Genomic DNA, 27806 nt, shown 5'->3' on the forward strand with positions numbered 1-27806 from the left:
GAAATTGGCAAGAAAGTAAGTTTCAGGCTCACGACTTTCAATTCTAGCCTTCTCAAAGAAGTAAATTGATTTTCCCCAACTGAAGATATTTAATCTTGAGAATTTAACATTTCTGTACAAGAAAATGTATATAGGTATATATATATATAAACATAAATCAATTCCAAAGGGAGCTGAATCTCAGGGAATGTATGCGGGGAGGCAGTGGCAATGTGATTCCATGCGAGACCTCGGGTATTTTCCATACTGGAGAGGAGACCTTTCCCCAGATTAATTGGCTTTCTTATCCGTGGATGTGGAGTCTTTGGCCTTATCGGATCCACATACTCGAGCAGTTAATCATGTCTCTTGGGTTATTTTCATGGGGATCAGGGGGCTCCTTGAGGGGGCTCTGCCCACCTTCCCAGCACAGACTTGCTGATCCTCTGGCCTAGCAGCTGCTTCTACAGACTGCATGAGCCCCTGAGGCTGGCCTGCGCAGGGGAGAGTCAGGAGGTAAGGGGTACAGACTGGCCCCTGTAGGGAGAGTGAGGAGGTGAGGGCTGCAGGTGGGGGATGGAGGTAATGGGAGAAGTTGGTCCCTCTGCATGGACTCTTGTGTCACACTTACCTGGGTTCAAATGCCAACTCCTTCTGTGACCACAGGCAAGTGATGTTACATCTCTGGACCTCCCTTTCCACGTGGGTAAAATAGGGATACACTTAGCATAGAGCTAAGTTCCTAGGATGTGCTTGATGAATGGCTGGCATCATTCTATCTTTTTAAGCCTCCTTAATTCTCTGTAAGGCTCAGTTTTCTCATCCAGAAATTGGGGATAATAATTTCTAGAGTGCAGAGTTCCTATAGAAATGAAATGACATAAGACTCAGTGGTAGAAAACGCCAGGGCTGACAGGGCCCAGGCAGGGATACTGTAAATACGGCTGAATAGAGTTCTGGTAAGCTGGAGAGGGTGAGTGCCCTCTTGGCTCCCGACAGTCTATCTCTCTGCATGAGTGCTGGTTCAGTGACACTCCATCTTTCATGTTTTCAAGAAGCTGGATATGTGATTATTTTTAATGCAAAAATCTCCCTATTTTAAAATGCTGATCACTAATTAAACTACATAAGAAATATCTGGCCCCTAAAATCATATCTGTGGGCTCAACAGGGCTGTATATCACTGAGAATAAACAACAAAAAGAGCTGACATTCATTGCATGTATATCCGGTGTCAGGTATGGCTCGAAGTTGTTTATATGAATTATCCCATTTAATCTTCTCAAAAATCACCTCAATGGGGGTGGGGGGTGCGTGGAGTATCATTATTATACCCATTTCATAGGCGAGAAAACCGAGGCACAGAGAGCTCACCAGTAACTGAGTCATTCTCGATAACATCCCATCATCCCCGGGCTGACCCTGCACCTGTTACTGCCCCTCGGGCTGCCTGCTCTGGGTCTCTTCTATTCTGAGGGCCTCTGGGCTCCCCTGAAGTGCTCGGCTCTGTGCAGAGGGAGACAGCCATTCTGTGACAGAGGCACCAATATCCTCCACAATGTTGCCCGGACCTAATCTGGAGGAACCTGGAAGATGAGCGGTTCTCCAGGTGTCTACGGGCTGTGGTTTCTCCATGGGGCTCCTGTTTGCCTCAGGAGGGGACTACAGGGAAAAAGGAGAAAAGGAGCCAGCCAGTTTGCCCATCTTCTGGGTCAGCCATACTGAGGGACATCAGAGAAGAAAGCCTTTGCCTCTATGTGCCTGGCCCTGGTCTAACTGCTGTATATATGGTAGTTCACTGAATCTCCTTGCTAATTGTGGTGCAGTGGGACTCAGAATCCATGTCATCCAGGTGAGCAGACTGAGGCTCAGAGGAATAACATGACTTCCCCATGGTCACCCAGCAGAGACAACAGCCAAGACTCAAGTCCTGGTCTGTCTGACTCTAAGACTGATGTGACTTGACTGTGCCAGGCTGCACCACACCCAGTCCTGCCTGGTCACTGCATTTCTGTCCTATTCTGCTTCTGCTAAGTGCCATCAGAGAGGCCAGCAATCAGCTCAGGAGGAATTAGAAGCGGAGCTCGGGAGCACCCTCCTGAGACTTCCAGCCCAGGGCATAGTCTGTTGAGCAGCTGGAAGGTGGGAGTTGGACTGGATGGCCTCTCCAGGCACCTTCCAGACTCAGTTGCTAGCATGGGGCAACACTATGGCCTCAGTGGGGCCTGATGGTGCCAGGGACCCTGGGAGCCTAGAAGTCTTGGTCCCCAGCTCTGTCGCTTTCCTAAGCAGCTGTGGCTCACACACAGTCTCTCCCACGTGTGATGTCTCTTCTACCGCGAGACCAAAGAGGGCTAAATCCTTGGAGAAGCTGCCTTCCGACACCCTCTCTCTTCAAAGCTCCCCAACCCTCCCTGCCGAGAACATGCTTTCCCCATATCCTCCTTTACATTTTTGCCTACATATTTTTACAGCCAAACAGCGCTTTCAAAGGCCTCCTTTTTTATCTCCTAATTAATTTTTATCTTCCAAGACGGAGGGAGCACAACACAGGAGACGCTGTTTGTGATGCTTGCTGCTCCCTGACAACTCTTCAAATGAAATTTCCTTTGGAATGATGGGCTGCCTCCAGCCACCGTCTCCCAGGCTACAGAGTAGGGGGCGAGGGATCCGCAGTCCCCCGAGAGACCGGCGCCCCACTTCCTGCTGTTGCCATCTTTGGATGGGGATGCGTTCTCTCCCTTGAGTGCTCCTCTCCATCAGGGGATGCTTTTTAAGACGGTTTGCAGCTTAACCTGGAAACAGGCTAACCGCAGAACCAAAGTTCATCTGCCTTGGGCTCTGGAACCTTCAGGGGTGCTCCCCGCTGGGCCCTAGCCTCAACATGGTCTCCTGTGTTTGCTTTACTTGCTTCCTGCCGTCTTTTCCTTCCATCCTTTAATCCAACAACGGCATCCGCTCGACATGTAGTATTTAAGCAACTACGATGTACCAGGACTGTTCTAGGCTACGAGTATATGGCTTCACTCCTTCCCCCAAGGAATTCTTGGATGGTAGCTGGCTCCTTGGAGGAATGCTATGGACACAGGGACAAAGAGCACAGGCCTTTGAGCCAGACTGCTGCTGCTGCTACTGCTGCTAAGTTGCTTCAGTTGTGTCTGACTCTGTGCGACCCCATGGACTGCAGCCTACCAGGCTCCTCCATCCATGGGATTTTCCAGGCAAGAGTACTGGAGTGGGGTGCCATTGCCTTCTCCGTTGAGCAAGACTACTTGGGCTCAAATCCCAATGCTGCATTTCACCGGCTGTGAGATGTGAGGCAAGAAGTATGAACTCAGGTTACTTTCGGAGCCTTCCTTTCACCATATGTTCGATGTGGGGGTGATAATAGTGTCTGCCTTCTAGGGATGTCATGAGGATGATAGATGTGAATACAGATAAAGTGCTTAGAACATTGCCTAGCACACAGTAAGTGCTCAATAAATGTTACTGTAATTGTGGACTTTGCCAGTGTCTCCAGGACATCTAATGGCAACCTCTGGAGCCAATTCCTGTTCAACCCTAGTGCCAACCTTGCAGTACATACTCATGGGCAGGGGAAGGCCCAGCCCTCCAGGAGAAGACCCTAGAGGGGATGTGGGAGAGGGCAGTGTGTGTGCCGACAGAGTAACCGACCGTACATCAGCTCCATTGAGCCTTGATCAATTCACCCAGCCCCTCTGGGCCTCTGATTCTCTAGGTTAAACTCAGGTTTCCTTCCAGCTCTAATTTGAAAGCTACCATAAGGAGGCTACCCCTAGGCCTGGTACAGGTGTGGGGGAGGAGGAGGGCTTGGGAGAGGGACGTACGACTAGGCAAGGCAGGGTAGGGGTGGGGCAGGGAGGACGGAAGTTTGTCTAGGGACCTTCTGAGAGGATCTTTGCTTCTAGCTTATCATCTGAGGTTTAGCCGCACTCAGGTCCCTCTGCCTATATAACAGTCCCATGGCTGATGCCATTGGTAGGGAGGCTGGGCAGGAAGCACTTCATTTGAATTAAAGCAGGAGACAAGGTGGCCAGACAGCAAGCGGAATTCACTGGCAATCAGGAGAGTGAGGAAGGGGAGCTGGTTCTTCAGGGGCCGTGCAGTCGCTCTTCCTGGCCCAAGGCCCTGGTGAGCCTGGGCCCTTCCGCCCCAGCATCCCAGCTGGGTGGCAGCATCTGCATCCCTCCCCTGCCCTCCTCGCTGCACCATTTGCAGGGAAGGTGGGTGAGGGCGGCGCGGGCTGCGGGAGGTGCTGCTTGATGCCGAGGACAGCAGCTCGGTGGGGAGCAGGGACCGGGTTCTTGGAAGCCAATCTGAGCATCTTAGCATGGAGGGAGGCAAGGGCATCCAATCAGCGCCAATGAGCCTGCACTGGGCTTATTTATGCTGCTTCCCTTTGATCGGGAGCTCTGCTTAGAGACGGGCTCATGTGTAATGCATGAGGGATGCTCTGGCATAGTCAAAGGGCTGGGCCGCAGCCTGGGGATTGGCAGGAGCAGGCATGTGTGTGTGTGTGCACACACACACACACACACACACACACACACATGGGCCCATCCCCCCACTCACACTTATGTAAGCACACCCATGGGGACATTTAAGCAGACAGACATGTGTGCACTCTCCACATACATATACATGTAGACACTCAAGCTCATACTTCACAGAGTCATAGTCACGTGTCCACATGCCCAGATCACAGGGACACAGGCACACATGTGCTCACCAGTGCATATATGCAGACACTTGTGGTCAAGCAGAAAGACACACGAGCACCCAGACAGGCTGACTCGCGTGTAGGCACACATGTGCATATACACACACATCATATACTGCTCCGTGCACTGTGCATGCAGTCACATACTCACACTTGCTCACCCTCGTGAATACATACACAGGGTCCCAGAGAGCCCCTAGTGTGCTTATGACAGTGCTTTATCTCCCCTTCACTATAAATAAATACATGGGGGTGACCTCACAGGAAGACTGCGTTTGCCAGTAGCAGCATTCCAGAGGGGAGTCTGTTTCCTCTCGTTCCTCCTCACTAAGCACAGAACTGCTTCTACTTTTAAGAAGGGAGCCCTGTGGACTGTAGCCTGCCAGGCTCCTCTGTCCATGGAATTCACCAGGCAAGCATACTGTAGTGGGTTGCCATTCCCTTCTCAAGGGGATCTTCTGCATTGCAGGCAGATTCTTTACCACCTCAGCCACCAGGGAGAGCCCATAACAGGCGAGGTCAGGGTAGCATGTAGAGGAGGGGAATGGGGTGCAGGGGAGGGGGAGGAGAGTGGCCATGCCCAGGAGGTAGAAGGCTTTCCACCCAACCCCTTCCTTCTCTCCTCACTCAGGCCTCACTGGAGGCACAATCCATCACTCAGAGGCTTAGCCTGGAAGGAGGCAAGGGCTAGGGGAAAGGATGTTTTCCTTTCCTTCCCAGTGGAAAGGAAAACACCCTAGGCTTTCAGACTGACTGAGTGCAATTGACTACTAAATAAATACATGAATGAATGGACTCAGAGCCACAGAGGTCCCAATCCTGACCATTTCTGAGAAATCATTAGTGATTCTCAAAGTGTGGTCCCTGGACCAGCAGCATCAGCATCATCTGGGAACTCATTAGAAATGGACATTCCAGGCCCTGCCCCTGGATCTGCTGAATCAGTAACTGCAGAGGTTGAGACCTGGCAACCTGGCGTTCCCTGAGCCTTCCAGGTGATCTGGACAGACACTGAGTCTGAGAACCACGGCTTAGAACATGGGCTCTGAAGGAAGGCAGACCTGGGCCAGACCCAGGCTGCTTCAGCTGTGAGTCCTTGGGACAACTCGCTTAACGGCTCCGAGCCTTAGTTTCCACACGTGTGAAATAAACGCAATACCTACTTCACGGGATTTGTCATGAAGATTAAATGAAGCTCAGCGCAGTGCCTGGCCCACTGTGAGCTCTTAGTGGTGCCAACTAGAGTTATTATTACCTTAATTTCCTGGGGAACATTTATAGCTACTGGTAGTCAGGGTCAGCCAGTTTCCTAAACCCTCAGCTACTCTTGTATTAGGTGAAAAAATGTTAAGGAAGTGAGCCAGTGCTTTACAAAACAGGAGGACGCAACGAAGTCATGGCCAGATCCCCACGAAAGCAGGAACCTAAGCAGGTGACAGAGGCTTTACCTGGACACCAGCATTCCACGAGTGAAACATGCTGGTAAACATCCGTAAATGCTTGCTCAAGTTTTAAGCCTTCCTTGGAGGATGCACCCCTGCTGCCCCCTCGGTGTTGCCAGCTCACCCCAAGCTCAGGTCAGCCTCTTGGAGATGAAAGCCACTGAGATGCAAAGCCAGGAGCAGGGAGCCTACTGGCCCCAGGGCCTGTTTGTGTGTTTTCTGGGCCATGCTTCTCCTTCCCCCTTCTCCAGCTTCCTTTGATGTTCTCCTCTGATGATTTAGGGAAACACAGCATATTCATGCTGCTTGTCCCAGGTATGGAAACTTCTAGGATCTGCGCTGGGACCCATCCAGTTGGCCATATCACTACAGCTCCCCAAAGTCAATTGTTCCTAAATAGGGAGGGGCTGAGCCCTCGGGATTTCTGGCTCCGTGTGATTAAGGAAGGACAGTGAAGGGAGGGAGAGGGTCTCACCTTGAAGAAGGTCATGGTGGCGCCGTCTTTGACTGCCCCATACTCGATTTTGGTTTGCTTGGCCAGGTCATCCGCAGAGTCTATGGGTGACTCCATGCGCTCCACGGTCAGAAAGGCAGCCAGGTTGGCCGTGTAGGAGGAGATGATGATCAGCGTGAAGAACCACCAGATGCCACCAATGATGCGCGTGGACAGGGCTTTGGGCATCAGTTCAGACCCTGGGAGGAAGGAGGAGACACGTGGTCCCTGACAAGGCCCAGACCAGGGCCGCTTGGTCCTCGGGGTCACAGACTCCACTGATCATCTAGTAACAGCGGAGACCTCTTCCTTAGACCAGTGGTTCTTGAAGTGTAGTTCCTGGACTGACAGCATCACCTGGGAACTTGTTAGAAATGCACACTCTCAGGTCCCACCCAGGACCCACTGAATCAGTAACTTTAGGGATGGGGCCCAGCAATCTGGGTTCAGTAAGCCCTCTAGGTGATCCTGATCTGGGCTAAAATTTAAGAACCACTGCTTGATAAAAACACACACAAGCAGAATATTTATTTCACAGGCATGTCAGACCCTCTGATGCATATCTGTGAACCACACGTGTGGTCCCAGCTTCTGAACACCTGAATGTGTCCCAGGTTCAAGAACCCCTGGGTTCTTGAGTAAATCCTGCTCTTAGCTGTCTGTGTTTTCTTGTGCCCGTCATTTTCCCTCTTTGGGACTCAGCAAAGCATCATCCTTCTTCTGTCCCAGCCTCAAGATACTGCTGCAATGACATAATTTGAGGAGGAAAGTGTGTTGGAAATGTGAGTGGTATACAAATATAAGATTGCTATATGACGCTTTGCAGGAGGAGAAAAATCAACATTTTTCGAAGCTCTTTGCCGAAATAGAAAGAGTACCGATCATTCTTCCTTCCCGACCTTGGGTGCGGAGCACAGTTTAGCTGAAACCTTTTAACTGAAGTAATTAACTAGGCAGCTTTCAAGAGATTTAAATAGCAAGTGACTCCTGAACTTTCCAGAATATTTGGACCTGCATCTGAAAAGCGTCGGCTTTGATATGGATGATTTTTTTTTTTTCTCAAAGAAATCACTCAAGGGAGAGTTTTTCAAATACATAACCATTTTTCTCCCTCCTAATCAAAACCTCGCGGGGAATACATCAGGGGCCAATGCTTTGAATAGCAGCAGGAGGTGGAAGAGAAGCTATTACTGTGTGGAGGGGCCTTCAGGTTCTTTCCTAACTGTCACTGAGCAGAGATGATGGACAGAGCAGCAAGGTGAGGCTTCAGGATGCTCATTAGTCGTGGGGACAGAATGAGGTGCTTCCCCCTCAAGCTGCCTGTCACTTCTCAGCTGCCAGAGACCACTCCCCCACCCCCACCCCAGCCTCATCCGCCTGGCCCTCCCCCAAACAAGGGGCTGGAGGTGCCCCCAAAGGGAGAATGACTTATTTTAATTATTTGTTTGGCGAGCTCGGTCAGGCTCTGTTGGACCCCACCCCTGGCCTCTGTCATGGCTGAGAGTTTGCTTGGGTCCAGGGTCCTTCATTCACAAGGCTTGGCAGGTCGTGGGCACTCAGGACATGCTGAGATAACATCAGTCATGCATGCCTGCGGCACTTGCTGGTAGACATTACTGAGGACCAGGGTTTGTGCCAGGCCTTGAGGATACACATGTGAGGGAGGGACAGGGACAGTCTTTGCCCCTTGTATCTCCTTCCCTCCCTGGCCCCCTTTTGTCCCTTTGTGGGGCCCTAACCCAGGCAGAGACTTTGGTCCTTGCCTCCGTCCCATTCCCTGAGATAAGCGGCTCTGACAGTGACTCCGTAGACAAGAGGCAATCAGCATCTGGCTCCTGGTCATCAGGGACTGTGGGGGTAGGGTTCTTCTGGGGCTTTTTCCTGGCTGGGGTCCCCTCCCACTCTGCTTGTCCTTCAGCCTCTGCTCCTTGCAGGTGCTCTGCTTTCTGAGATATTTGAGCAGCTGCAAATCCTTCCAGAAGCTAGGCTACCAGAGGGGGGTGGGGGGTGGGGGCGGGGGTGGTGATGGTGGTGGTGAGGGGGCAGGTACCCTATCCTAACCTCCCTCAGGAGGATGTGAGAGAAATGGCATCCTTCTGGGTATACCAGATCTGATGCACTCAGGCTAATGGCCCCAACACAGATGTGCCCCCTTCCTTCTACTGGGCTCCCAGAGTTAGACAGTCACCAAGTCCAGTCCCCGCTACATCCTGAAGTTCTCAAAGTCCATCTCTGGCCTCCACTCCCGCAGCCACTACCCTGGCTCAGGTCTCACCATCTCATTTCTGCAGTGGCCTTCCACCCAGCCTCCCTGCCTCCAGGCTCCCTCCATCCTCAGCCCAGCTTTGCTCAGGGAGATTCTGCGGTGGTGAGAATCAGGGGGTGGACTGCAGGTTGACTGCAGGATGCTGTATGTCCATCCCAGCTGGAGCAGGAGGGGCTGGGGATGAGCCCTGCCTGCCGCAGGTATTGGTATATGCTTCAGCCTCAGACAGTGAGCCAGTCCAGCTGGCTCCAGCAGAGGTGGAGCTCAGCGACCTGGGAAAGGGCACACACTTGAGCATCCAGGTGTCTGCAACCTTCTAAGGGCACACATACCTTGTTGCATCAGGGACCCCATTCCGAACCAGAAGCTGTTCAGCAGAGTGAAGTTATTTTCCACCACCTCGGAGCCGGGGTTGCAGGGGTGAGCGTCGTACCACTCGTAAGGGCTGAACCTGAAGCAGAAAGAGGGGAGCAATGAGGCAAATCTTCGGGGAGATGGGAGGAAGGGGTGTTCACGCCTTACAAGCTGGCGGTTTAGCAAACAGTGATGTGCCTACCACTTTAGCATCAATTCCCTCATTGTTCTGCTAGGGAGTCAGGGAATGGGAAACCAGAATCATTTTGCTTCCCGTTTTTTATTGTTAGTGCCCTTTTCTGGTGATAAAAGTAATTCAGCAGTATCTCTTAAAATTAAAAGTGCACATGCCCTTCAACCTAGCAATTCTGCGACTCATTATCCATCGTAGAAAAAACACTCTTCCAGGAGCATAAAGAGAAGTGCATGGGGGTGTTTATCAAAGCATTGTTTGTAATAGCAAAAAACTGGAAACAAGCTAAATGTCCTTCAATAGAGGAATGATTAAATAGACTACGCCACAATCGCACCCTGAAACTGCACGCAGCCGTTAGAAGAGATGCACCAACAGGGAAAGATCCACAACACATATTGTTTGTTTTTTTTTTAAGTGATAAAAATAAGAACAATATGATCACATTTACATAAATAGATTCCTGAAGACACAGTTGCATTCTTATTTATGTACATTTGAATACAAATGCATATACAGTCTGGGAGGATCCACATCTAAAAAAAATCACTATTGACCTCTGGGGAGGGGAAATGCAGAAGAAATTTCATGGAAGCCTGTTGCTTTGTATGTATTGCATGAACTTTGAAAAATGAAAATAGGCTTTTAAATTACTTATATACTTTAAAAACCTTGAAATGGAAAAATAGTAAAATACACTCTTCATAAAATATTCAGACAGTATAAAACACAATGAGAAAGTGAAAGTACTCCATGATCCCACCTCTTGGGAAGAACAATGTGTTCTATCGTTTTTTTCAGATTTTTCTCTCTGAATATACAAATACATGCATGACAGGAAAAAAAAAATGTTATTTAAGCCTCCCCACCCCCATTGCCTTCTAAGGAAGAAAAGTCCTGATAACTGGAGGGATCTTTGTTTATTGTGTGAATTCCAGTTGAGAAAATGTAAGTTGGAGGAAGCTGGAACACTCTGGAGAGATTGAGAGACTCTGGAGAAAGTCCCCACCAGTCTAGTGTGGTTGGTGTGACTGGTGTGGTTGACGTGGCTGTTGAGGGTGTGTTCAGAGTGGCTGGTGTACGGTCAGATGCTGAGATGAGAGACCGGGAAGGAGAGACATGTCTGATGGAATTTTCTTTTGTTTTTTAAAGTGTGATGAGTTGTAAGAGTGAGGCTGTGACTTTCCATCTCTCTGCTAAAAGCTTTAGTAAATTAAACATCGATCACCAAAATGCTCACATGAAAAGAATTTGGTTTTCATGAAGTGGAAAGATCCTGCAAATAGGAAATTCCAAAGTGAGGCTTCAAATCAAGATGGGGATTTTCAAAGGGAATGACCACGATCTGGCTAGATGCTCTAAAAATCCACAAGGAAGAGAGAGAGGATGAAGAGAGCGGAGATGAGAGGCTGTTGTGAGAAGGGTTTTAGAGAAAGCCTTTGGAGAGCTGTGTACTCAGGGGCCCCTGCATTCCCACAGTGAAGTCTAGGGAGAGTGGCTTCCACAGGGTGGCTGGGAGAGCCTGGGAAGGATGTGGTGGACGCTAGCTGGGAGATCTGGAGGGCAGGGGTTGGGCTGATGCACGTTTTCTACGAGAGACAGAAGAGTAAGCCCTTGCTGCACAGAACTGGCCTGCAGGCCTGGCGCGGTCAGGGCTAAGGTTGTTTTCCTGGACCAGATGGGCTTATACAGAAGAGAGATCCATCGCGACTCGTATCCAAGAAAGGCAATGAGACTCCGACAGAGAGAAGCCATAGGGCAGTGGGCCGACTAAGGAGGTACTGCCAAAGCGGACCTGTGACCGGGCAAGGGGAGAAGTCTGAAGTATGCATGATGACAGAAATGCGGAGGACTATACTGGACTCAGTATAGTCCAATATAGTCTAACTAACTTCCAGTATAGTCTTCTAACTTCTGAGTTGAAAGTGTGCTTGTGCTACAGAGAGAGACCTAGGGTTTCTGTGCTCTGGAAGTGATCCAAAAAGTGACAGGTCGCAGCAGAGCTTCCACTGGGGCGAAGAACTTCTCCTCTGTACACACTGAAAGGTGTGTGTGTCAGTCACTCAGTCGTGCCTGACTCTTTGCGACCCCATGGACTGTAGCCCACCAGGCTCCTCTGTCCATGGGATTCTCCAGGCAAGAGTACTGGAGTGGGGTGCCAGCTCCTTCTCCTGGCAGGTGGGTGACAAGTGGGTGAAGGACAAAGCAAAGGTGATTTCTGATGAGATCTCATGAGCCCTGCTTTTTTAATGTACACACACACAATATATATGTGTATAAATAGATAGATAGGATACATGTAATCATCCTTTTACATAGAAAAAAATCACATCATACCATAATAACGTCTTAGGTCTTGATTTTTCACTGAATAAGCCATCAGCCTCCTTCAGACCAGTTACTCCTAATGTCCTTTCTTCTTTATAACTACTTAATAGGGTTTTTAAAAATATGTTTTTAATATTGAAGTATAGTTGATTTACAATGTTGCGCTGGTTTCAGGCATATAGCTTTAGTTCTCTATGCGTACTCTTTTCCAGATTCTTTTCCATTCTGGGTTATCATAAGCTGTTGAGCATAGCGTGTGTGATCGTATAGCGTTTGCCATACAGTAGGTCCCTGTTGTTCTACTTTCTGTCCAGTAGTGTGTATGTATTAATCCAAAACTCCTAATTTTTACCCTCCCCCTCCCCATTTCCCACCATCCCCTTTGGTAGCCGTAAGTCTGTTTTCTATGCCTGTGAATCTCTTTCTGTTTTGTGAATAAGTTCATTTGTGTAATTTTTCAGTTAATGGGTGTTTTTAATCACTCCTCTTTTGTTGACACAGCCTGGCCCCTTTTTTTCCACTGTGATACACTCTGCTGAAAGAAACATCCTTGCTCACACTTCTATGAGTCTCCAGGCCAAAGGGCAGCCTTGTCTAGGGCTTTGCTGAGAGGGGTTTCTAGATTCACGAGGACTGTAAAGTGAGGCAGGGCTTCCCCGGTGGGTCACCAGTAAAGAATCTGCCCATAGTGCAGGAGCCGCAGGAGACATGGGTTTGATCCTTGGGTCGGGAAGATCCCCTGGAGGAGGACATGGCAACCCACTCCAGTATTCTTGCCTGGAAAATCCCATGGACAGAAGAGGCTACAGGCTATGGGTAGCTCACACAGAGTCAGACATGACTGAAGCGACCAAGCACGCACATGCTTGTAAAGTGAGGCTCAGTGGTGACTTTCAACAGGATACATTCCCGGAGGTGGAATTTCTTACCATGATAAAAATAACTGGTCTAGAATGGGTCTCTGGGTTATTAAGTCTTGTTGTAGACCTGGGTCCTCACTACCCCTCAAGGTGCAGACAGCACAGCAGATGCCCACTTTATAGGCAGGGAGGCAGCCTGGGCCCTCCAGCTGGCGGTGGTCCAGCAGTCAGGGGGTGGAAGGGCCCAGATTCCAACTCCAGTGCCCCAGGAGGGCAGAGGGGTGGAAGGGCTGCTGTACAGTAAGGGAGGTGCCGCCAAAGTGAATGATGGATCTTGGGTTTATGGCTTGTGGCTACGAGGGGTTCTCCAAGTTTTGCAAGTCAGTGGGAGAGACTGACTTGGAGATACCCTGTCTTCCCTGAAGGGTGAAGGCTAAACTCCAGCCCCAGATGACAGGTGTAGACTGTGGCTGGGATCACCTCTTCCCGGGGGCTCTCATCTGTACTGGATTTGGCTGGAATGTGACTCTTGAGGGGCTGGACTGGCGGCTCGCCCTCAGTCCTGCTTCCGGGGTCAAGCACTTAGGATTATCTCCTTGTCATGAGTACCAACTGGCCTGGTCTAAGTGATGGGAAGCAGCGTCCCTCCCCACGCCTTCCAGCCCTTCCTCCTTCTCTCCGTCCCTTTTCTTCTCACAGAGAAAGGCCTTGGTCAATGCCTAGACCCCTGATACTAGCCAGGCATAGGCCAGCCAGTTTGTAGGATGGACAGTCCTGTGTCTTGCTGGAGCTGCCCAGAAAGAATCTAGACACCTACTCACACTTCGCAGACCCTGTCTCTTGCGCAGCTGTGTCTAGCTCTCTGGTAGCCAGCAAGCAGAGGTCCAAAGGACACAGGGCATACAGAGGGGAGGGGACAGAGGGCCACTTCCACACTACAGATGGGCTGTGCTTGACCTCAACGGCATTCTAAAAAATCAAATTAGTGGCTACTTATAAAAGCCATGAGGCATCACATGAAGATCTGAAACTCTCTAAAATCATGAACCCCCACAGCACTGGCCTGCATTCCTGCTTGGCATGGTCTGCTGAAGCTCAGTGGTAATGACTCTTTTCTCCAGGTGTGTGCTCGAGTTTGCCTCAGTCCCCACCACCCCCTGCTGCCTACCACCCAGGGTGCTTCCTGTGTGTGCCACCCCTGATTAAAAGTCCGGCAAGTCTTGGTTTGAAGCCCAAACTCTGCGGCAAAAGGCTTTCTGGCTTTGGGCAAAGACTTAACCCCTCTGAGCCTCAGTTTCTGCTTCTGTAGCGTGGGAATAATTATGCTGACCTTACCAGGACTGCTGTAAGGCTTTGACGGATGGGCGTGAATTGAGTTGTGTGAGTGGTGCACTGATGATCGTCCTGTGATGCTATTCATGGCTCTGTGATGAAGACCCTTGTCCCTCCCCTCTCTCTCCAGGCATTCTGTGTCATTCCAGCAGCTCCAGAAATCCCCTCTCTTCCAGAAAGTCTCCTCATCCTGACCTTGGAAGGGGGGCTCCTACCTGCCTGGCCAGAAGGTAAGGTGTGGAAAGCAGGCTCAGCTGCAGGGGATGAAAGGCCAGAAATCGGAGGGGGATGGGATGCACATCAAATGAGCAAAGCTGATGCTGGGAAAGCTCGAGCTGTTTTTGAGGGGGTGGGGAGCCAAGAGGCCGGCTGGCGCTGCTAAAATTATGGTGAGAGCTCTGGAGAATGGCTCCTGGCTTTCAAAGGCTTGTTAGACCATTAGAGACAAGAGGCATAATGAAGGTCTCTCTGTGGCAGGCTGGGCTGCCGGCTGGGTGAGCAGGCAGGCAGCACCAGGCCTGCCGGCAGCAAAGGGTTTCGGAGGCAGGACAATTTCCTCTCTCACATCCTTTCCTTTGGTCTGTGTCTGTGTGGGAGGAGGGAGCGAAAAGGAGCAGGGTGGGGAAAAGCTTTCAAAGAAGACTCAGCAGAGAAAAAGGCCGACACACCAAGTCCTTGGATCTCAGATTGCTTCTCCCGAGAAGTCTCGCATCACACCTTGTTAGAATTTAGAGAAAAAAGAACCAGGGCAAGGGCTGGGGCTGGAGCCTGGAGGGAGGGGGCAGAGGGCCAGGGCCCAGGAGCTACCAACTTAGGGCGGAAGCAGAACACAGATGTCCAGGTGGCAGAGATGTGGGTTGCAGATAAAACACTTGGTGACCTGAGTTCAATGAGCCGGATGTATCCCTTATTGCTAGGGTGGCCTGGAGGAGTACTGAGCCTCTCTGAGTGTCGGATGTCTCCCCTTCATGGGAGGCCATGAGAATTAAATAAGATAACTGGCTATAAAGGACAGAGCATGGTGCTTGGCACACAGTAGGTGCTCAGTAAGCACTGGGCTAAACCCGCTTCCCAGTGGCCTCTACCTATGACCCACCAGTAAGGATGTACTATGCCTGCTTCATATGAACAACTGAATATGCAAGGGTATTGCTAGCATGTGTTAGAGGCAGGTGAGGATGTGTGCAAGCCAAGTTTCTGCATGTGCGTATGCGAGTGAGTTTATGTGGCATTGTTCCTCCTGCTGTTGTGGAGTGGATGGACACAGTCTGTTTTGTAAGTGTTAAGCTACCTGCTGGGCCACCTGGGTCTGCTGTACTGGGTGCCTGGTCCAAGTGGTCCAGCTTTGGGGAGTGATTGAACCTCTCCAAGCCTGGTCACAGGACCTAGGATACAACTGATACCTCTCAAAGTCATGGACACAGACCAGGGTGAGGACTAGGGGAATTTAAGTTAGAGGGCCGTGAAATGTTCCTTGGGGGATATGAAAGGATCTGAGCCTCAGGGAAAGAGACAGGAGCAGGTAAGCAGTGGTCTGAACCTGGGCCTTCTGTGCCAACTGCTGAGGACGGAGGGGACTTGCCTGGCTTCCTGAGCCCCTAACCCTGGGCCAGAGCTCTGGCCAGGGCATTACCCTTACCTGGCGATGACAAAGAGGACACAGCTGACACCCAGGTAGGCGAGGAGCACATACATCCAGATGTCTGGGGAAAGGGGGTTGAGGAAGGAGAAGACACTAGGGTTGGTGCCATTGGGCTTGCGATAGAGGATGCTCACGCCGAGGGTCATGAAGGGCTTGGAGAAATCGATGGCCTTCTCGCGGACGTGGGTGATGGTCAGGGGGGCCACGGCCAGGTCTGCCTTCTGCAGTGAGAGAGACAGAGACAGACTATGAACAAAGCCTAAGCTAGCGGGGGACAGAACATCCCTTCTTGAAAGGAGGAGAGACGAGGGAGGGAAGTGGAGTTTGTTGCCTGAACCCCGGAACACTTTAACACTCTTCAATTTCACTGTTTACTAATTCTTCTTCTGGGCCAGGCAATGCCCAGGGTGCTGGGAGACAACCGTGAATTAGACTTAACCCCTGTTATCCAAGAGCTGATGGCCTTGAGGAAGAGGACATGGTATCAACATGTGGGGAGTGGAACACTATTACAGCTGTAACCCATGTGGTCCATTCTCGAAATGGTGCCTTGTCAAATATAGTTCAGCAATCTACGAACATTTAAAAATAGCTTGTGTTCTTTTTTTGTGACTTTCAAATGTCATGAAGAGGACACAGAATCCACAGCACCCCTTATTTATATCCATTTTCCTTTCCTATCTACATCTTGCATGCTTTACCCCATTTTGGATAGTCTATATATCCTCAAAGCCCCCATAACCTGTTGGGCAAAAATAATACTCTCTTTGGTGGGAAAGGGTTGGGGGAGAAATGAAACAAATTTTGAGCCCTCTGTAGTAGCAGAGGGGCGGGAAGAGGACAGAGCAGAGGAGGCAGGGAAGGGGTTGGAGAAAGCTAGGGATGTTCACACGCCGATAGAGCTCACTCCATCACAGTTCTAACAAGGGGAGTAATTAAAGTTTCATATCTCTAGGCTGAGCTTTTTCTGATTAAAAATCTGCAATCTTGCCTTCCCATCTTTGCAGGCTTGCCCCACTGCTCTCCTCGAGCACAAGGTCCCACTTAACTGCTTCTTGTTTACCACATTCCCTTCTTGACCTCTATGTTTTACACACACTGTGCCTGTTGAGAATGCCTCTCCCTGCTGTCTAACTTTCACCACCTTAAATATTTCTTTGCACATGCTACCTCTTTCAAGAAGTCCTCCCTGATAGCCTGCAATTCTGAATGCCCGTGAAGCTCCTTCTGTCCTGTGGTAAGGTCCTAACCTGCTCAGTGGAAATGGCAGTATGTGCCGGCATGTGCCCTTTTGTCATATCTGCCTACTTACCTGTAAGTCCCTAAGTATAGTTGGGACTGTGGCTGATTCACTGCTCTGTTTTTCTACCACCAAGCCCCATCTCAGCCTATGCAGTGTTTGTTGATTAATAATGTTTCCCTCTCAGAGGCTCTCCCTTGGGCTCCTGTGGATATTTACCAGAATGTGAACATAATCAATTCCCTTTCTCAGATGGGGCAGAACAGAAAGGGAGGCTGAGTCCTAAAGATCAGGACTAAAGACCCTTTTGCTAAGGGTGGCAGCAGCTGCCTCTTAGAATCCCCTTCCAAACAATAGTCCCTAGGCAGTCACCCTCTGACTTGGCCCAGCTTAATTAGTTGATTAATTAAACAATTAATTAATTATTTTGTGAGATCCACTAGGCACTAGGGATCCACAGCTGAGCCAAACAGATGTGGCTTCTGCCTTTATGGGGCTTACAGTCTAGTAGGGAAAATGGACGTTAATCAGATTCTTTTCTAAGTGATAGCTGTTAACACACCTCCGACTCCACCAGTCCTAGAATGGAAACCAGCAACCAAGTTGAAATGAGACTTCAAGGCAAGGAGGATTGCTATGGGTAGAACCCCAGCTCTGAAATGACTGTTGGTGCCCCAGGCTGGGGGACGTTGGCAAACACGTAACCCTGGTGTTGCTCACCCCAGTGTTTCTCCTTCTAGCACCAGCCCCCATGGCTGATTATTGACATTAGGAGCCCAAGGGTTTAGTGAATCTTAGGACTACTTGGGGGAGCCCGGTGGGCTGCCGTCTATGGGGTTGCCCAGAGTCAGACACGACTGAAGTGACTTAGCAGCAGGACTACTTGGGAACATCAAGGAAGGGGAGCCTATTAGAAAGGCTGTTTCATACTGGGATCTTACTTTGGTAAATTTCTAAACGTGTGTGTTGGAACTTGCCTAGCTTTGAAGGCAAGGGAGAAGAAATGAGCAGCTGCTGCTACCTTGGCTCCCTGGAGTACTCTCATCTCAGGGTGTGTTCAAAGGAAAGCAACAAAAGGAGAGAGAACTGTCAGGGAAGGTGCCCAGTGACTAGCGTGTATTTGGTCAAGACCTACTGTGCAACAGTCAGGGGTAGAGAGGCGAGCAAGAGATCCAGCTCTGCTCTCATGCAGCTTCCAGGCAAGGGAATCCCCTTTGGAGACTGTGGATAAGATTCCAAGTGCAGTGGGAACTGTGGCGGGACATTCTGGAGGATCCCTTTAAGTCCTGAAGTTCTAGGATCCCTTATAATGTTGGCATATCATGATTATAGAACTTGGCTTCCCCTCAGTTCAGTTCAGTTCAGTCGCTCAGTCGTGTCCGACTCTTTGTGACCTCATGAATTGCAGCACGCCAGGCCTCCCTGTCCATCACCGACTCCTGGAGTTCACTCAAACTCATATCCATTGAGTCGATGATGCCATCCAGCCATCTCATCCTCTGTCGTCCCCTTCTCCTCCTGCCCCCAATCCCTCCCAGCATCAGAGTCTTTTCCAATGAGTCAGCTCTTCGCATGAGGTGGCCAAAGTACTGAAGTTTCAGCTTTAGCATCATTCCTTCCAATGAACACCCAGGACTAATCTCCTTTAGAATGGACTGGTTGGATCTCTTTGCAGTCCAAGGGACTCTCAAGAGTCTTCTCCAACACCACAGTTCAAAAGCATCAATTCTTCGGTGCTCAGCTTTCTTCACAGTCCAACTCTCACATCCATACATGACTACTGGAAAAACCACAGCCTTGACTAGACGGACCTTTGTTGGCAAAGTAATGTCTCTGCTTTTCAATATGCTATCTAGGTTGGTCATAACTTCCCTTCCAAGGAGTAAGTGTCTTTTAATTTCATGGCTGCAATCACCATCTGCAGTGATTTTGGAGCCTTAAAAAATAAAGTCTGACACTGTTTCCACTGTTTCCCTAGCCCTGTCCTTTCAAAGCACAGCACTTTGGGAGGCTCTGTTCTGACTCCAAAGTCATCATCACTGCTCAGAATGCATTTGGAACTGGTCTCTGGGAATGGCTTCTGGGGTTTGGAATGGATTCTTGGGAAGAACCTCAAAGTCAGTGGTGGCAAATCTTCCTCTGGCTTTTGATGGCAGGTTGGATGACAGTGTTAGTAACTCGAAGATCAAGGTGTTTGTGGCCAATGCTTATCCCAACCAGGAGTATTCCCGGGCTAGCCAGAAAGCCAACTACAGGGCCACAGGCCCTCTTTCTTTCCCCAGATGGTCTCAGAAATCTTCAGAATCTTGCCACCAGCCTTTCTGCTCTCTGGTTTTAATGGTGTTAGAAGGCAGGGGTGTCTAGGCATTCTGTGCCTACAGCAGCAAGACAGCTGGTCAACCTGACTTTCTTTATGAGAAGTTTTGATGTGTGTTCTCCCTTGGGCTTCAGCAAGGCTGGAGTTCTCCACTTTGGTTTGGGCAGGAAATACTACATTTCACTGTTGGTTACGATTTCTTTGAAAAAGGCATTATTTTGTCCAACTTCCCTTGAAAGAGCCGAACAGATGTCAAGCCTTTGCTGTTTCAGCTCATTACTCAGAATGAAAGGCCCAATCTTGGCAGGCTCTTCCTACTTGTGCAAGTTTTCTTTGAGGATGATTCATAAAATCATAGGCTGTCAGAGCTGGACAAGAGACCTTCAGCACATCTATTCCAACCTGTATTATTTGTGGAGGGAAACTGAGGCTCACAGAGGGTATGAAGACTTCGCTGTCAGTAATCACGTCCTTGAACAAACCAAACCTCTGACTCGTCCGACATATTCATTGGTCTTATGGGTGGTTTGTTAGCTCCATCTGCCTCACTGAAGACCTTCCATACCTTTTTCTATAAACCTCTGGACCAGACAGGATAGCACTTCCAGAACTCCATCACCATAAGCAGCTTTCTACTTACAAAGAAGCTGTCCTACTCTCCTCCAAGCTTACATAAGGTCGATTGGCACCACTTACTTTACTGCATCTCTGCAACCAAAAGTGAAGGAAAGAATGCTTAGCTGGCTACAGCTCCACATTTTTGCCCTTAGTATCCAGGCCCCTTGACCGCTGGTCAGACACTAGCCACATACCTGAGAGTGAAACCTGGAAAGCCTCAGCTTGCTACCTGTGTCTGGTGTCCCTGCCTACTTTGCTTCCTTTGATCTCAACCAGATTCCCCATCTATGTGCTCTGCCTCTTGATTGGGGTTCCCCTGGGCATCTGCTTGCTGACTGTGACCTGTTAAAGTTTATATATACCTTCTGTGGAAGGAACTACCATCTTTTGTGGGTACTTCTGGTAGCTCAGCTGGTAAAGAATCCACCTGCAAAGCAGGAGACCCCAGTTTGAATCCTAGGTCAGGAAGATCCACTGGAGAAGGGATAGGCTACCCACTCCAGTATTCTTGGGCTTCCCTGGGGGCTCAGTTGGTAAAGAATTGCCTGCAATGCAGGAGACCTGGGTTCGATCTCTGGGTTGGAAAGATCCCCTGGAGGAGGGAATGGCTACCCACTCCAGTATTCTGGCCTGGAGAATCCCATGGACTATGGGGTCACAAAGAATCGGACATGGCTGAGCAACTTTTACTTTCACTTACATACCAAGCACTGCTACGTGTACTATATGTATTGCCATATGTGACCTGCCCGCAGTCCCATGGTGCAGTAAACATGATCACCTCATCCCAGGTAAGGGTAATGTGATTCAGTTAGGCTAGGGGATTTGGTCAAGCTTGTGAGTGGTCAGTGACATCTGTGATACAGAAATGAGCAGAGCTGCCTCCCACGCTGGTGAGTGGCTGAGCCAGAGCATGGACCCATTGACCATGACCTCAAACTCAAATGTTTTATCACTCTACCATACCAGCCACATTCAATGAGTTGAACTGTGCATCCTCTTCCAAATATATTCAAGTCCTAACTCTTGGTACCTATGAATGTGACATTACCTGGAAATAGGCTCCTCCTCCTCTCCCCTCCTCCCCACTAAAACAGTATCTTATTGTTGCCACTATGATTAAATAATCTTGGAGAAATTCCTAGGTAGAGTAACTGGGACTTTGCTAAGGAAGGACTCACTTTCTATGTCTTCAGTGGGATTGTTCACTTCCCCAAAGATCTGTTTCTCTCTGGCTCCTGCCGAGTGCCCCTAAATCCATTGGTGTGCAAAACAGCCTTTCCTGAATATGCAGCCTTGTGAAGTCTCCTGGCACAAGCCTGTTTTTTTTTATTCAGACTCTGCGCATCACAGTAGTTCCCTCAGCCGTCCCCCAGCAACACAGCCCACGTGGTTTAAAATCCCCCTAATACTACTACCTAATTATCAGAAGAGCCAAAATAAAACAATGGTAATAATACCAAATGGCAATGAGGATGCAGAGCAACTCGATCCCTCACAGGTGGTTGGTGGGGAGTACAATGGTGAAGCCACTGAAGTTACTGGATATTATAAAAGGACGGAACTCAGGAACAGCTAGATGGAGGAGATACATAGGGCAGGTTATACAGGAGTGGGTATGGTGCTTCCATGCTTTCTCTCTTTCACTGGGCATCCCATCCTCCCCTCATCTTCACGTGTTCACCAACCCAGAGGCTCTGGAAATTAGGCTCTTATGGAAGTCACCAAGCTAAGATGAAGTCATACTGGGTTAGGGGGAGCTCTAAATCCAATGACTGATGTTCTTATAAAAGAGGAGAGAATACACAGATACACACAGAGAAGACCATGTGATAACGGAGGTAGAGACTGGAGTGATGTAGCTTTGAGCCAAGGATGCCAAGGATTGCCAGCCACACCAGATGCTAGGCGAGTCAGTGAACAAATGCTCCCTCCAAAGGGACCAACTCTGCAGACACCTTGATTTCTGAGTTCTGGCCTCCAGAACTGAGAGAGAATAAACTTCTGCTGTTTTAAGTTCCCAGGTTTGTGACAGCCCAAGGACACTCATACACATATTACTCAGATTCTGGGGAGGACGCATGCAACTGCCTGTACCAGCTGCTGCCAGCCCCGCCCCTGCACCTGGCCCATTCTGTTGGCAAGTTTTAGGGCTGGGCCCACCCTGCCCTTCCTGAGCCCACGCTGCATTCCCAGAGATCTGAACTTGACTCTGGCTCCTGACCATGACTACCTGGGCCTCCCCAGAATACACTTTGCAACACCTGGTCATGCTTGGGAACCCTGTGGCTGCAGGAACATGCTGATTCGCCCCTACTTTCCACCAGGTCCTTGTACTTCTACTTCCAAAGCCACCCAAGAAAACAAGGCTTACTCTTGCCACATGGGCAGGACTTGAATCCAGGGCTCTGTTTGCTGGCTCTCTGCCCACATTTCTAGTGTGTGGGATCCATGGAATTCACCTTCCATTCTTTCCCTAAAGTGTTGTTTCTCCAAATAGACTCTTTTCTGATTCCCAATGCTGCTTAGTATATGTTAAGACTTTTCCCTCTGCCCTCCAGAAAATTCTTATTATGGGTTCATGAAACCATACACAATCTAGCTGGTGCTGTCCAGCAGAACTTTCTGCGATGATTGAAATGCTTTATATCTTCACTGTCCAATATGGTAGCCACTGGCCACAAGTAGAATTTGAAATGTGGCTTGTATAACTGAGGAACTGAATTTATACTTTGATTTCATTCATTGTAAATTAAGTAATTTAAATTAATGTAACCAGTTGATTTTAATTAAAGTTCAGATTTAAACAACCCCATGTGGCTGGTGGCTCCTGCATTAGAAAGTGCAGTTTCAGTCCTGCCTGCCTCTACGGTCTCACCTCCCATCTTGTTCCCCCTGGTTCTCTTCCCACTGGCTTCTTTCAGACCCTCCAGTCCATGCTCACCTCAGGACCTTTGGACAACACTCTTCTATACCTGGAACTTCTTCCCTGAACCTTTGTCTAGCTAATATCTGCTTCTCCTTCAGATCTCAGCTCAAACATCACTTCCACAGACAAAATCCTCAGATGAAATCAAGCCTCCCTAGTGATGACTCTGATAGCACCAGGTACTTGCGCTCTCAGCACTGATCACAGTTGTGATTTCAGAGGTTTTAAGTGATTTCCTCTCTACTGGCCCATAAGCTCCAGAGAGCTGGCCTGAGTCAGTGTCCTTTCACTATGGTATGCCCTCCACCTAACACAGTGTCCAGCTCATAGCAGGCCTCCAAGTAGAGACCTGGGGACTGAATGAATGGGATGTTGCTGGTTTAGAAGAGAAAATCGGCAAGCATGCTCTCAGAGCCAGCTGGCTGGGCACCTCACAGTTTCTAAGAGCAAGTCACAGACAGTGTCTGCTGATGAACCCCAGACTCTGAGCTAAAGAAAACACAGAGCCCCCTGAAAAGCCCTAGACATTAATCCGACAGCCAGCAACCTCAATAACCCACACATCTGAACAGAGGGGAAAGGAGTGCTAGTAAATTCATGAATGTTAGCGGATGGGTCTGCTACCAACACCTGTGATTCACACGCCAGCTTCCTGAGCTAACGGCAGCCTCATGGCCTGATAGTGCGGAATGATGCTGTGTTTCTCCCTGGCGTGGGAGAGCAGCTGATTCCTGAGTCCCGGAAGGCACCATGCTGCACCTCTGTCTCCAGGAAGCATGAGCAGGTCCTCCTGCTTCGTAGCCACAGGGACCCTGGGGAAGGATGAGCTATGGCTCCGTCTCCTATCTATAGTGGTTCTCTTTCCCCATCCCACAGGGCCCTAAGGGTGGTGTCCGCCCAGACAGGCCCTACCCAGTCAAGCCCAAGGACCTAGGGACAGGGAGCCCCCGCCCTCTACAGGCTGTGAGGTCTGAGTTGTACATTCCCATAGCCCCTGCACTGGTCCTCACACAGCTGAATATTGATTTGTAAGTCACTGGCAATGGCACCCCACTCCAGTACTCTTGCCTGGAAAATCCTGTGGACACAGGAGCCTGGTGGGCTGCCGTCTATGGGGTCGCACAGAGTCGGACACGACTGAAGCGACTCAGCAGCAGCAGCAGCTTGATATCTGGCTCCTCTGCTGGTACATAAGCTCTGGTGGTGGAGGTGGGGGGAGGTGGGCAGGGGCTACATTTACTTCACACTCTGATGGCATCTCTAGGATTAGTACCAAGGCAGGCAAAAAGAAGGGGCTCAGTATGGTTTTGATGGAAGACTTAGCATCAAAGTACCCCCAAGAGTTCTGATCAGCCCTTACTCCAGCCTGTGGGCTGAGCTCTGGCCTGTTTCCCTGTTCAGCATCCCCCTTCTCTCTGAGGCCATGCTGACCCCTGCCAGTCTGCCAGGTCCTGACTGTCTCTCTCCAGCCTCCCTCCAGAGTTTGGATGCTGCGCTGCGTCCTTGCCCTTAATGGCAACCTTTCTTATGACCATCAGTGGTCCTGAGCATTCACTGATGGCCCTCACTTGTCCTCACGGCCCTCTTCAGTCAGGGCCTAGCGACGTTTTCAGCTCCATGGCACCCTCAGTGACAGCCCCCGGCCTTGTAAACAGGGGTTGGGTCCAACACAAACAGGACAGAAACAAGGTCTCTGTCCCAGTTAGGAGGAAGATGGGACACAGGAGGGCGATGGTGGTGTGTCTGTGAGACCAGATCTTCCTGGCACATATGCCAGCCTACCTGGAGGCTGGGAGGCCCGAGGGCATAGTCTCAAGGCTGTGGCTGTTACTGGGGGACATCCTCCCAAGTCCATGCCCCTCCTCCTTCTGACCCTCATGTGCCATCTTCTGATGCATGCCAGGGAGTTAGACATGACCCAGACCCCCTTCCTGGATCTCTCTGAATGCTGCCAGCCAAGGGCATGGGAAAGGCATTTCCTGAGTTACTCTCACCTCTCACAAGTCTCCAGTACTTTCCTCCAGGCTTTCCTGGGATGGATCATCAGCAGCTTCCCACTGGTTTCCGTTTGGCGGGATCTCTCAGCCCGGGCCCCAGCCTGGGAGCCAGGGAAGCTCTTTCACTTACCACACTCCTCTCACAGAACAGTGACACCTATTCACACAGTCATAGATTACTGCCTGTTTCCCCTCCTAGAACGTAAGATCCTGAGGCTCAGGGAAGGGATCCTAACTGTTTTGTTCACACTGTATCCACAGCACCTAGCATGGGACTTAACTGAATAAACAAATGAATCAATAACCTGATCAAAGGAGGCATTGGCTGGATTCCCCTTCTGAGGTTTAGAAGAGGTCACCCAGTGAGCCTTCTCTTGGGGCCTGGTGCACCGCCATTCTTGCAGGAGGGTACCCTGAGTCACGAGAAGTGTCCATTGATGTCCCTCCAGCCGGCCAGCGCTGCACTTATCAATCAGCAATGCAGCTGCCAACAACCTCATAAAAGCCTGTATATATCTAAAGAGATGGGACAGGTGCTAGAAAATTCCTAAGTGTTGACCGAGGAGTTGTGTATCCATGATTCACACATAGGCCTCCTGAGTTGATGGACGCCCAGGAGTGAGACTTGAAGCCTGTGCCTTTCCAAGGCCTGGGAGAACGGCCCACTCCTGAATCCCTGCAGGGCTGTCTTTCAGGACGGCTCAGCTGGCGTTCCCCACTTTGTGGCACTCTATGGGGGATACACCACACCTCCATTCCCATCTCTAGAATATACCCCCTCCCCTACCGCCTGCATATCTGCAAGGCTGGTGTCTGCACAGGGTCCGCTTGGGGAACCTTACTGCTCACCCCACAGGCCCCCACAAGGGCAGAAACTTCAGCAATCTAAGTGCCCCCATCCAGGTCAGTACTCATATCCAAGCCCTGAATATCTCTCCTTCATTTTTCAAGTTTCAGCTCCAAGAGTCACCTCTGCAGGGAAGTCTGAGTCATTTTCCTGCTATATACTCCCAAAGTCCCCTATACATATTCCCCCTTGCAGCACTGATCAAAATTTTAATGAAATTTAACTCGGCTGATTCATTGCTTGTTCCTAGAGGGGCAGGGATCACGCTGACCTTGGTTGCTCCTACATTTCCTGTCCCCACCCTGGGTCCGGTACATCATTTGTGCTTGGCTCACCCCTCTCATGCACCAGGTCAGACCCTCTGGCCACCACCAGCCTCATACAGGCACAAGCTGACAGCATCTCGCCTCCTGTCTACCTGAGCACTTCTTGCACACAGACACCCCTGCCCCACAACTTCCTGTTGATGCTCCGGCAGCGTCCTGATTGGTTCCTGTGCCTGCCCTGCTAAACCCAGAAATGCGTGGAAGTCAGGAGCCAGTGGATGCACCTGCTCCTCTTCTCCCTTCACCCCAAGAGATGGCTCTGAGACACGCTTTGTCAGGCTTTTCTGGGGTGCCGACTTGGATTAGTCTCACTCGGTGGTGACCAGCTCAATCTGACATCCTTGCATTGGCCTTCCCTCCCCTCTGCTCCACTTCCCTGCCCTGACTCTCCCCAGCATCACACCCTCTAACTCAGTCACCAGTGGCATCTAAGCCTCCTCCTCAGGCCCCGCCCTTCAGGAGCCCAGGCCCCGCCCCCAGGAGCCCAGGCTGAGACAGGGCTCTATAAAGCTTTGCAGAAAGAATGAAGGAACAGTCCTCAGCAGGAGGGTTAGCTTGTTCCCGTTGCTCCCTCTGACCTCACTTTCTCTTCAATACCCACCTCGCCCCTGCAGCTCTATTGCTACCTTGCTTCTTGTCCTCTCTCACATCTGGTTGTCTAGACCCTGACCTCCTGCCAGGCTCTTTCCACATCTTTCCAGGCTGGTCTCTGCTTGCTGAGTCCAGCTGACAGCCCTGGGGTGCATCTCAATGGAGCCCAAGTCCTTCCTGCCTCCCTCACCTGCTTATCTGGTCGTCCGCAGGTAGATCCTGAGCTTCCTCAGAGTGCCTCAGTCTTTGCTCTGGGCAACCTGGATACCCTGATAAGAGGCTACCTTTTCATCCATCTGCTTCCTTGCCCTCACCGGCTCTGTCTCATTCAGGATTCTTACCTGCCCCAGGTGAGGTCCCAGCATGCCTGGCTTCAAAGTGCACTGGCCAGTCTGAAGGAGGTGGCTTGGCTTAGAATTTCCCGGCCACCCAAACAGGAGTCTGGGGCTCCTTCTAATACGAATGCATGCCGGCCAGAACCAAGATCTGGTTCCTGCTTTGGAGGCAGGAGACAGTGCATGATGGGGTCACGACCTTGACACTAGACCCTCCGCTCACACACTTTGGATGGGAGGCTCAGTAGTCATGACCCCACAGCCTTGTCTCTGGGGAAGGCGTGCCAGTCCACATGCTCACTCACACGCCCTTCACCCATCAACGCCTGCTCTGCAAGCCCAGCCCCACGCCAGGTGCGGGCAGTGCCAGTATAATCCAAAGGCACTGTCTGTCCAGAAGAAGAGTCGGGCTGGGACATGGGTCCGTGGAGCTGCGCCACTCCCCTGCTCTGCTCTCCGTCTTATGGGGAATCACATCTGGGCAGTGCTACTTCTTTCACAGGGGAAGGGATGACATCAGGGTTACCCAGGACCACTCCTATCCATCTTGGTCCAAACCCATTTTGGTCCAGCCCCTTCCATGAACCAGGCAAACTGCCTTATATACTATAGTGAGATGTAACAATTTCAAGATTAAAGAATGAACAGCTTCCTGTGGCTGGAGGGCATTCAGGCCTCCCCTTGAGGCCAGGCTCCTGCTCCCTCTCCTTCCCCTACTGTTCAAGGGCCTGGTAGAGCAGCCAGGACAGGACTCCTTGGCCTCTGAGCACAAAGCCTGCAGGAGGCCAGGCCGGGGTGGTCACAGAACCTGTGCTGGGCTGACCTGTACTCCTGGGAGATGGCACTCATGCTAACCCATGGATGCAGGTCCATCCTCACCTGCCTCCACCTCCTCACCTGCTGCTTCACACCCTGTGCCCACACCTTCCCAGCAGCCTCTTTGCTTCTTTGGCTCCATCGCCCACTCTCCCTGGCT

General features: G+C 50.4%; 1 protein-coding gene across 3 annotated transcripts in view; it reads right to left on the minus strand.

Moving 5' to 3' along the window:
* The window catches only part of GRIK3 (glutamate ionotropic receptor kainate type subunit 3), a 247504-nt gene that overhangs the window by 18104 nt on the left and 201594 nt on the right, over positions 1-27806 (minus strand). For all 3 annotated transcript variants that reach the window (XM_060399335.1, XM_004001807.5, XM_042245693.2), the window contains exons 11-13: positions 15628-15851; positions 9254-9372; positions 6638-6855 (exon numbers count right to left, since the gene is read on the minus strand). In XM_060399335.1, the coding sequence (XP_060255318.1) occupies positions 6638-6855; positions 9254-9372; positions 15628-15851 (561 nt within the window). The remainder of the gene's footprint in view (positions 1-6637; positions 6856-9253; positions 9373-15627; positions 15852-27806) is intronic.

This window comes from Ovis aries, chromosome 1 (genome assembly GCF_016772045.2).
Source record: "Ovis aries strain OAR_USU_Benz2616 breed Rambouillet chromosome 1, ARS-UI_Ramb_v3.0, whole genome shotgun sequence".
Taxonomy (NCBI): Eukaryota; Metazoa; Chordata; class Mammalia; order Artiodactyla; family Bovidae; genus Ovis; species Ovis aries.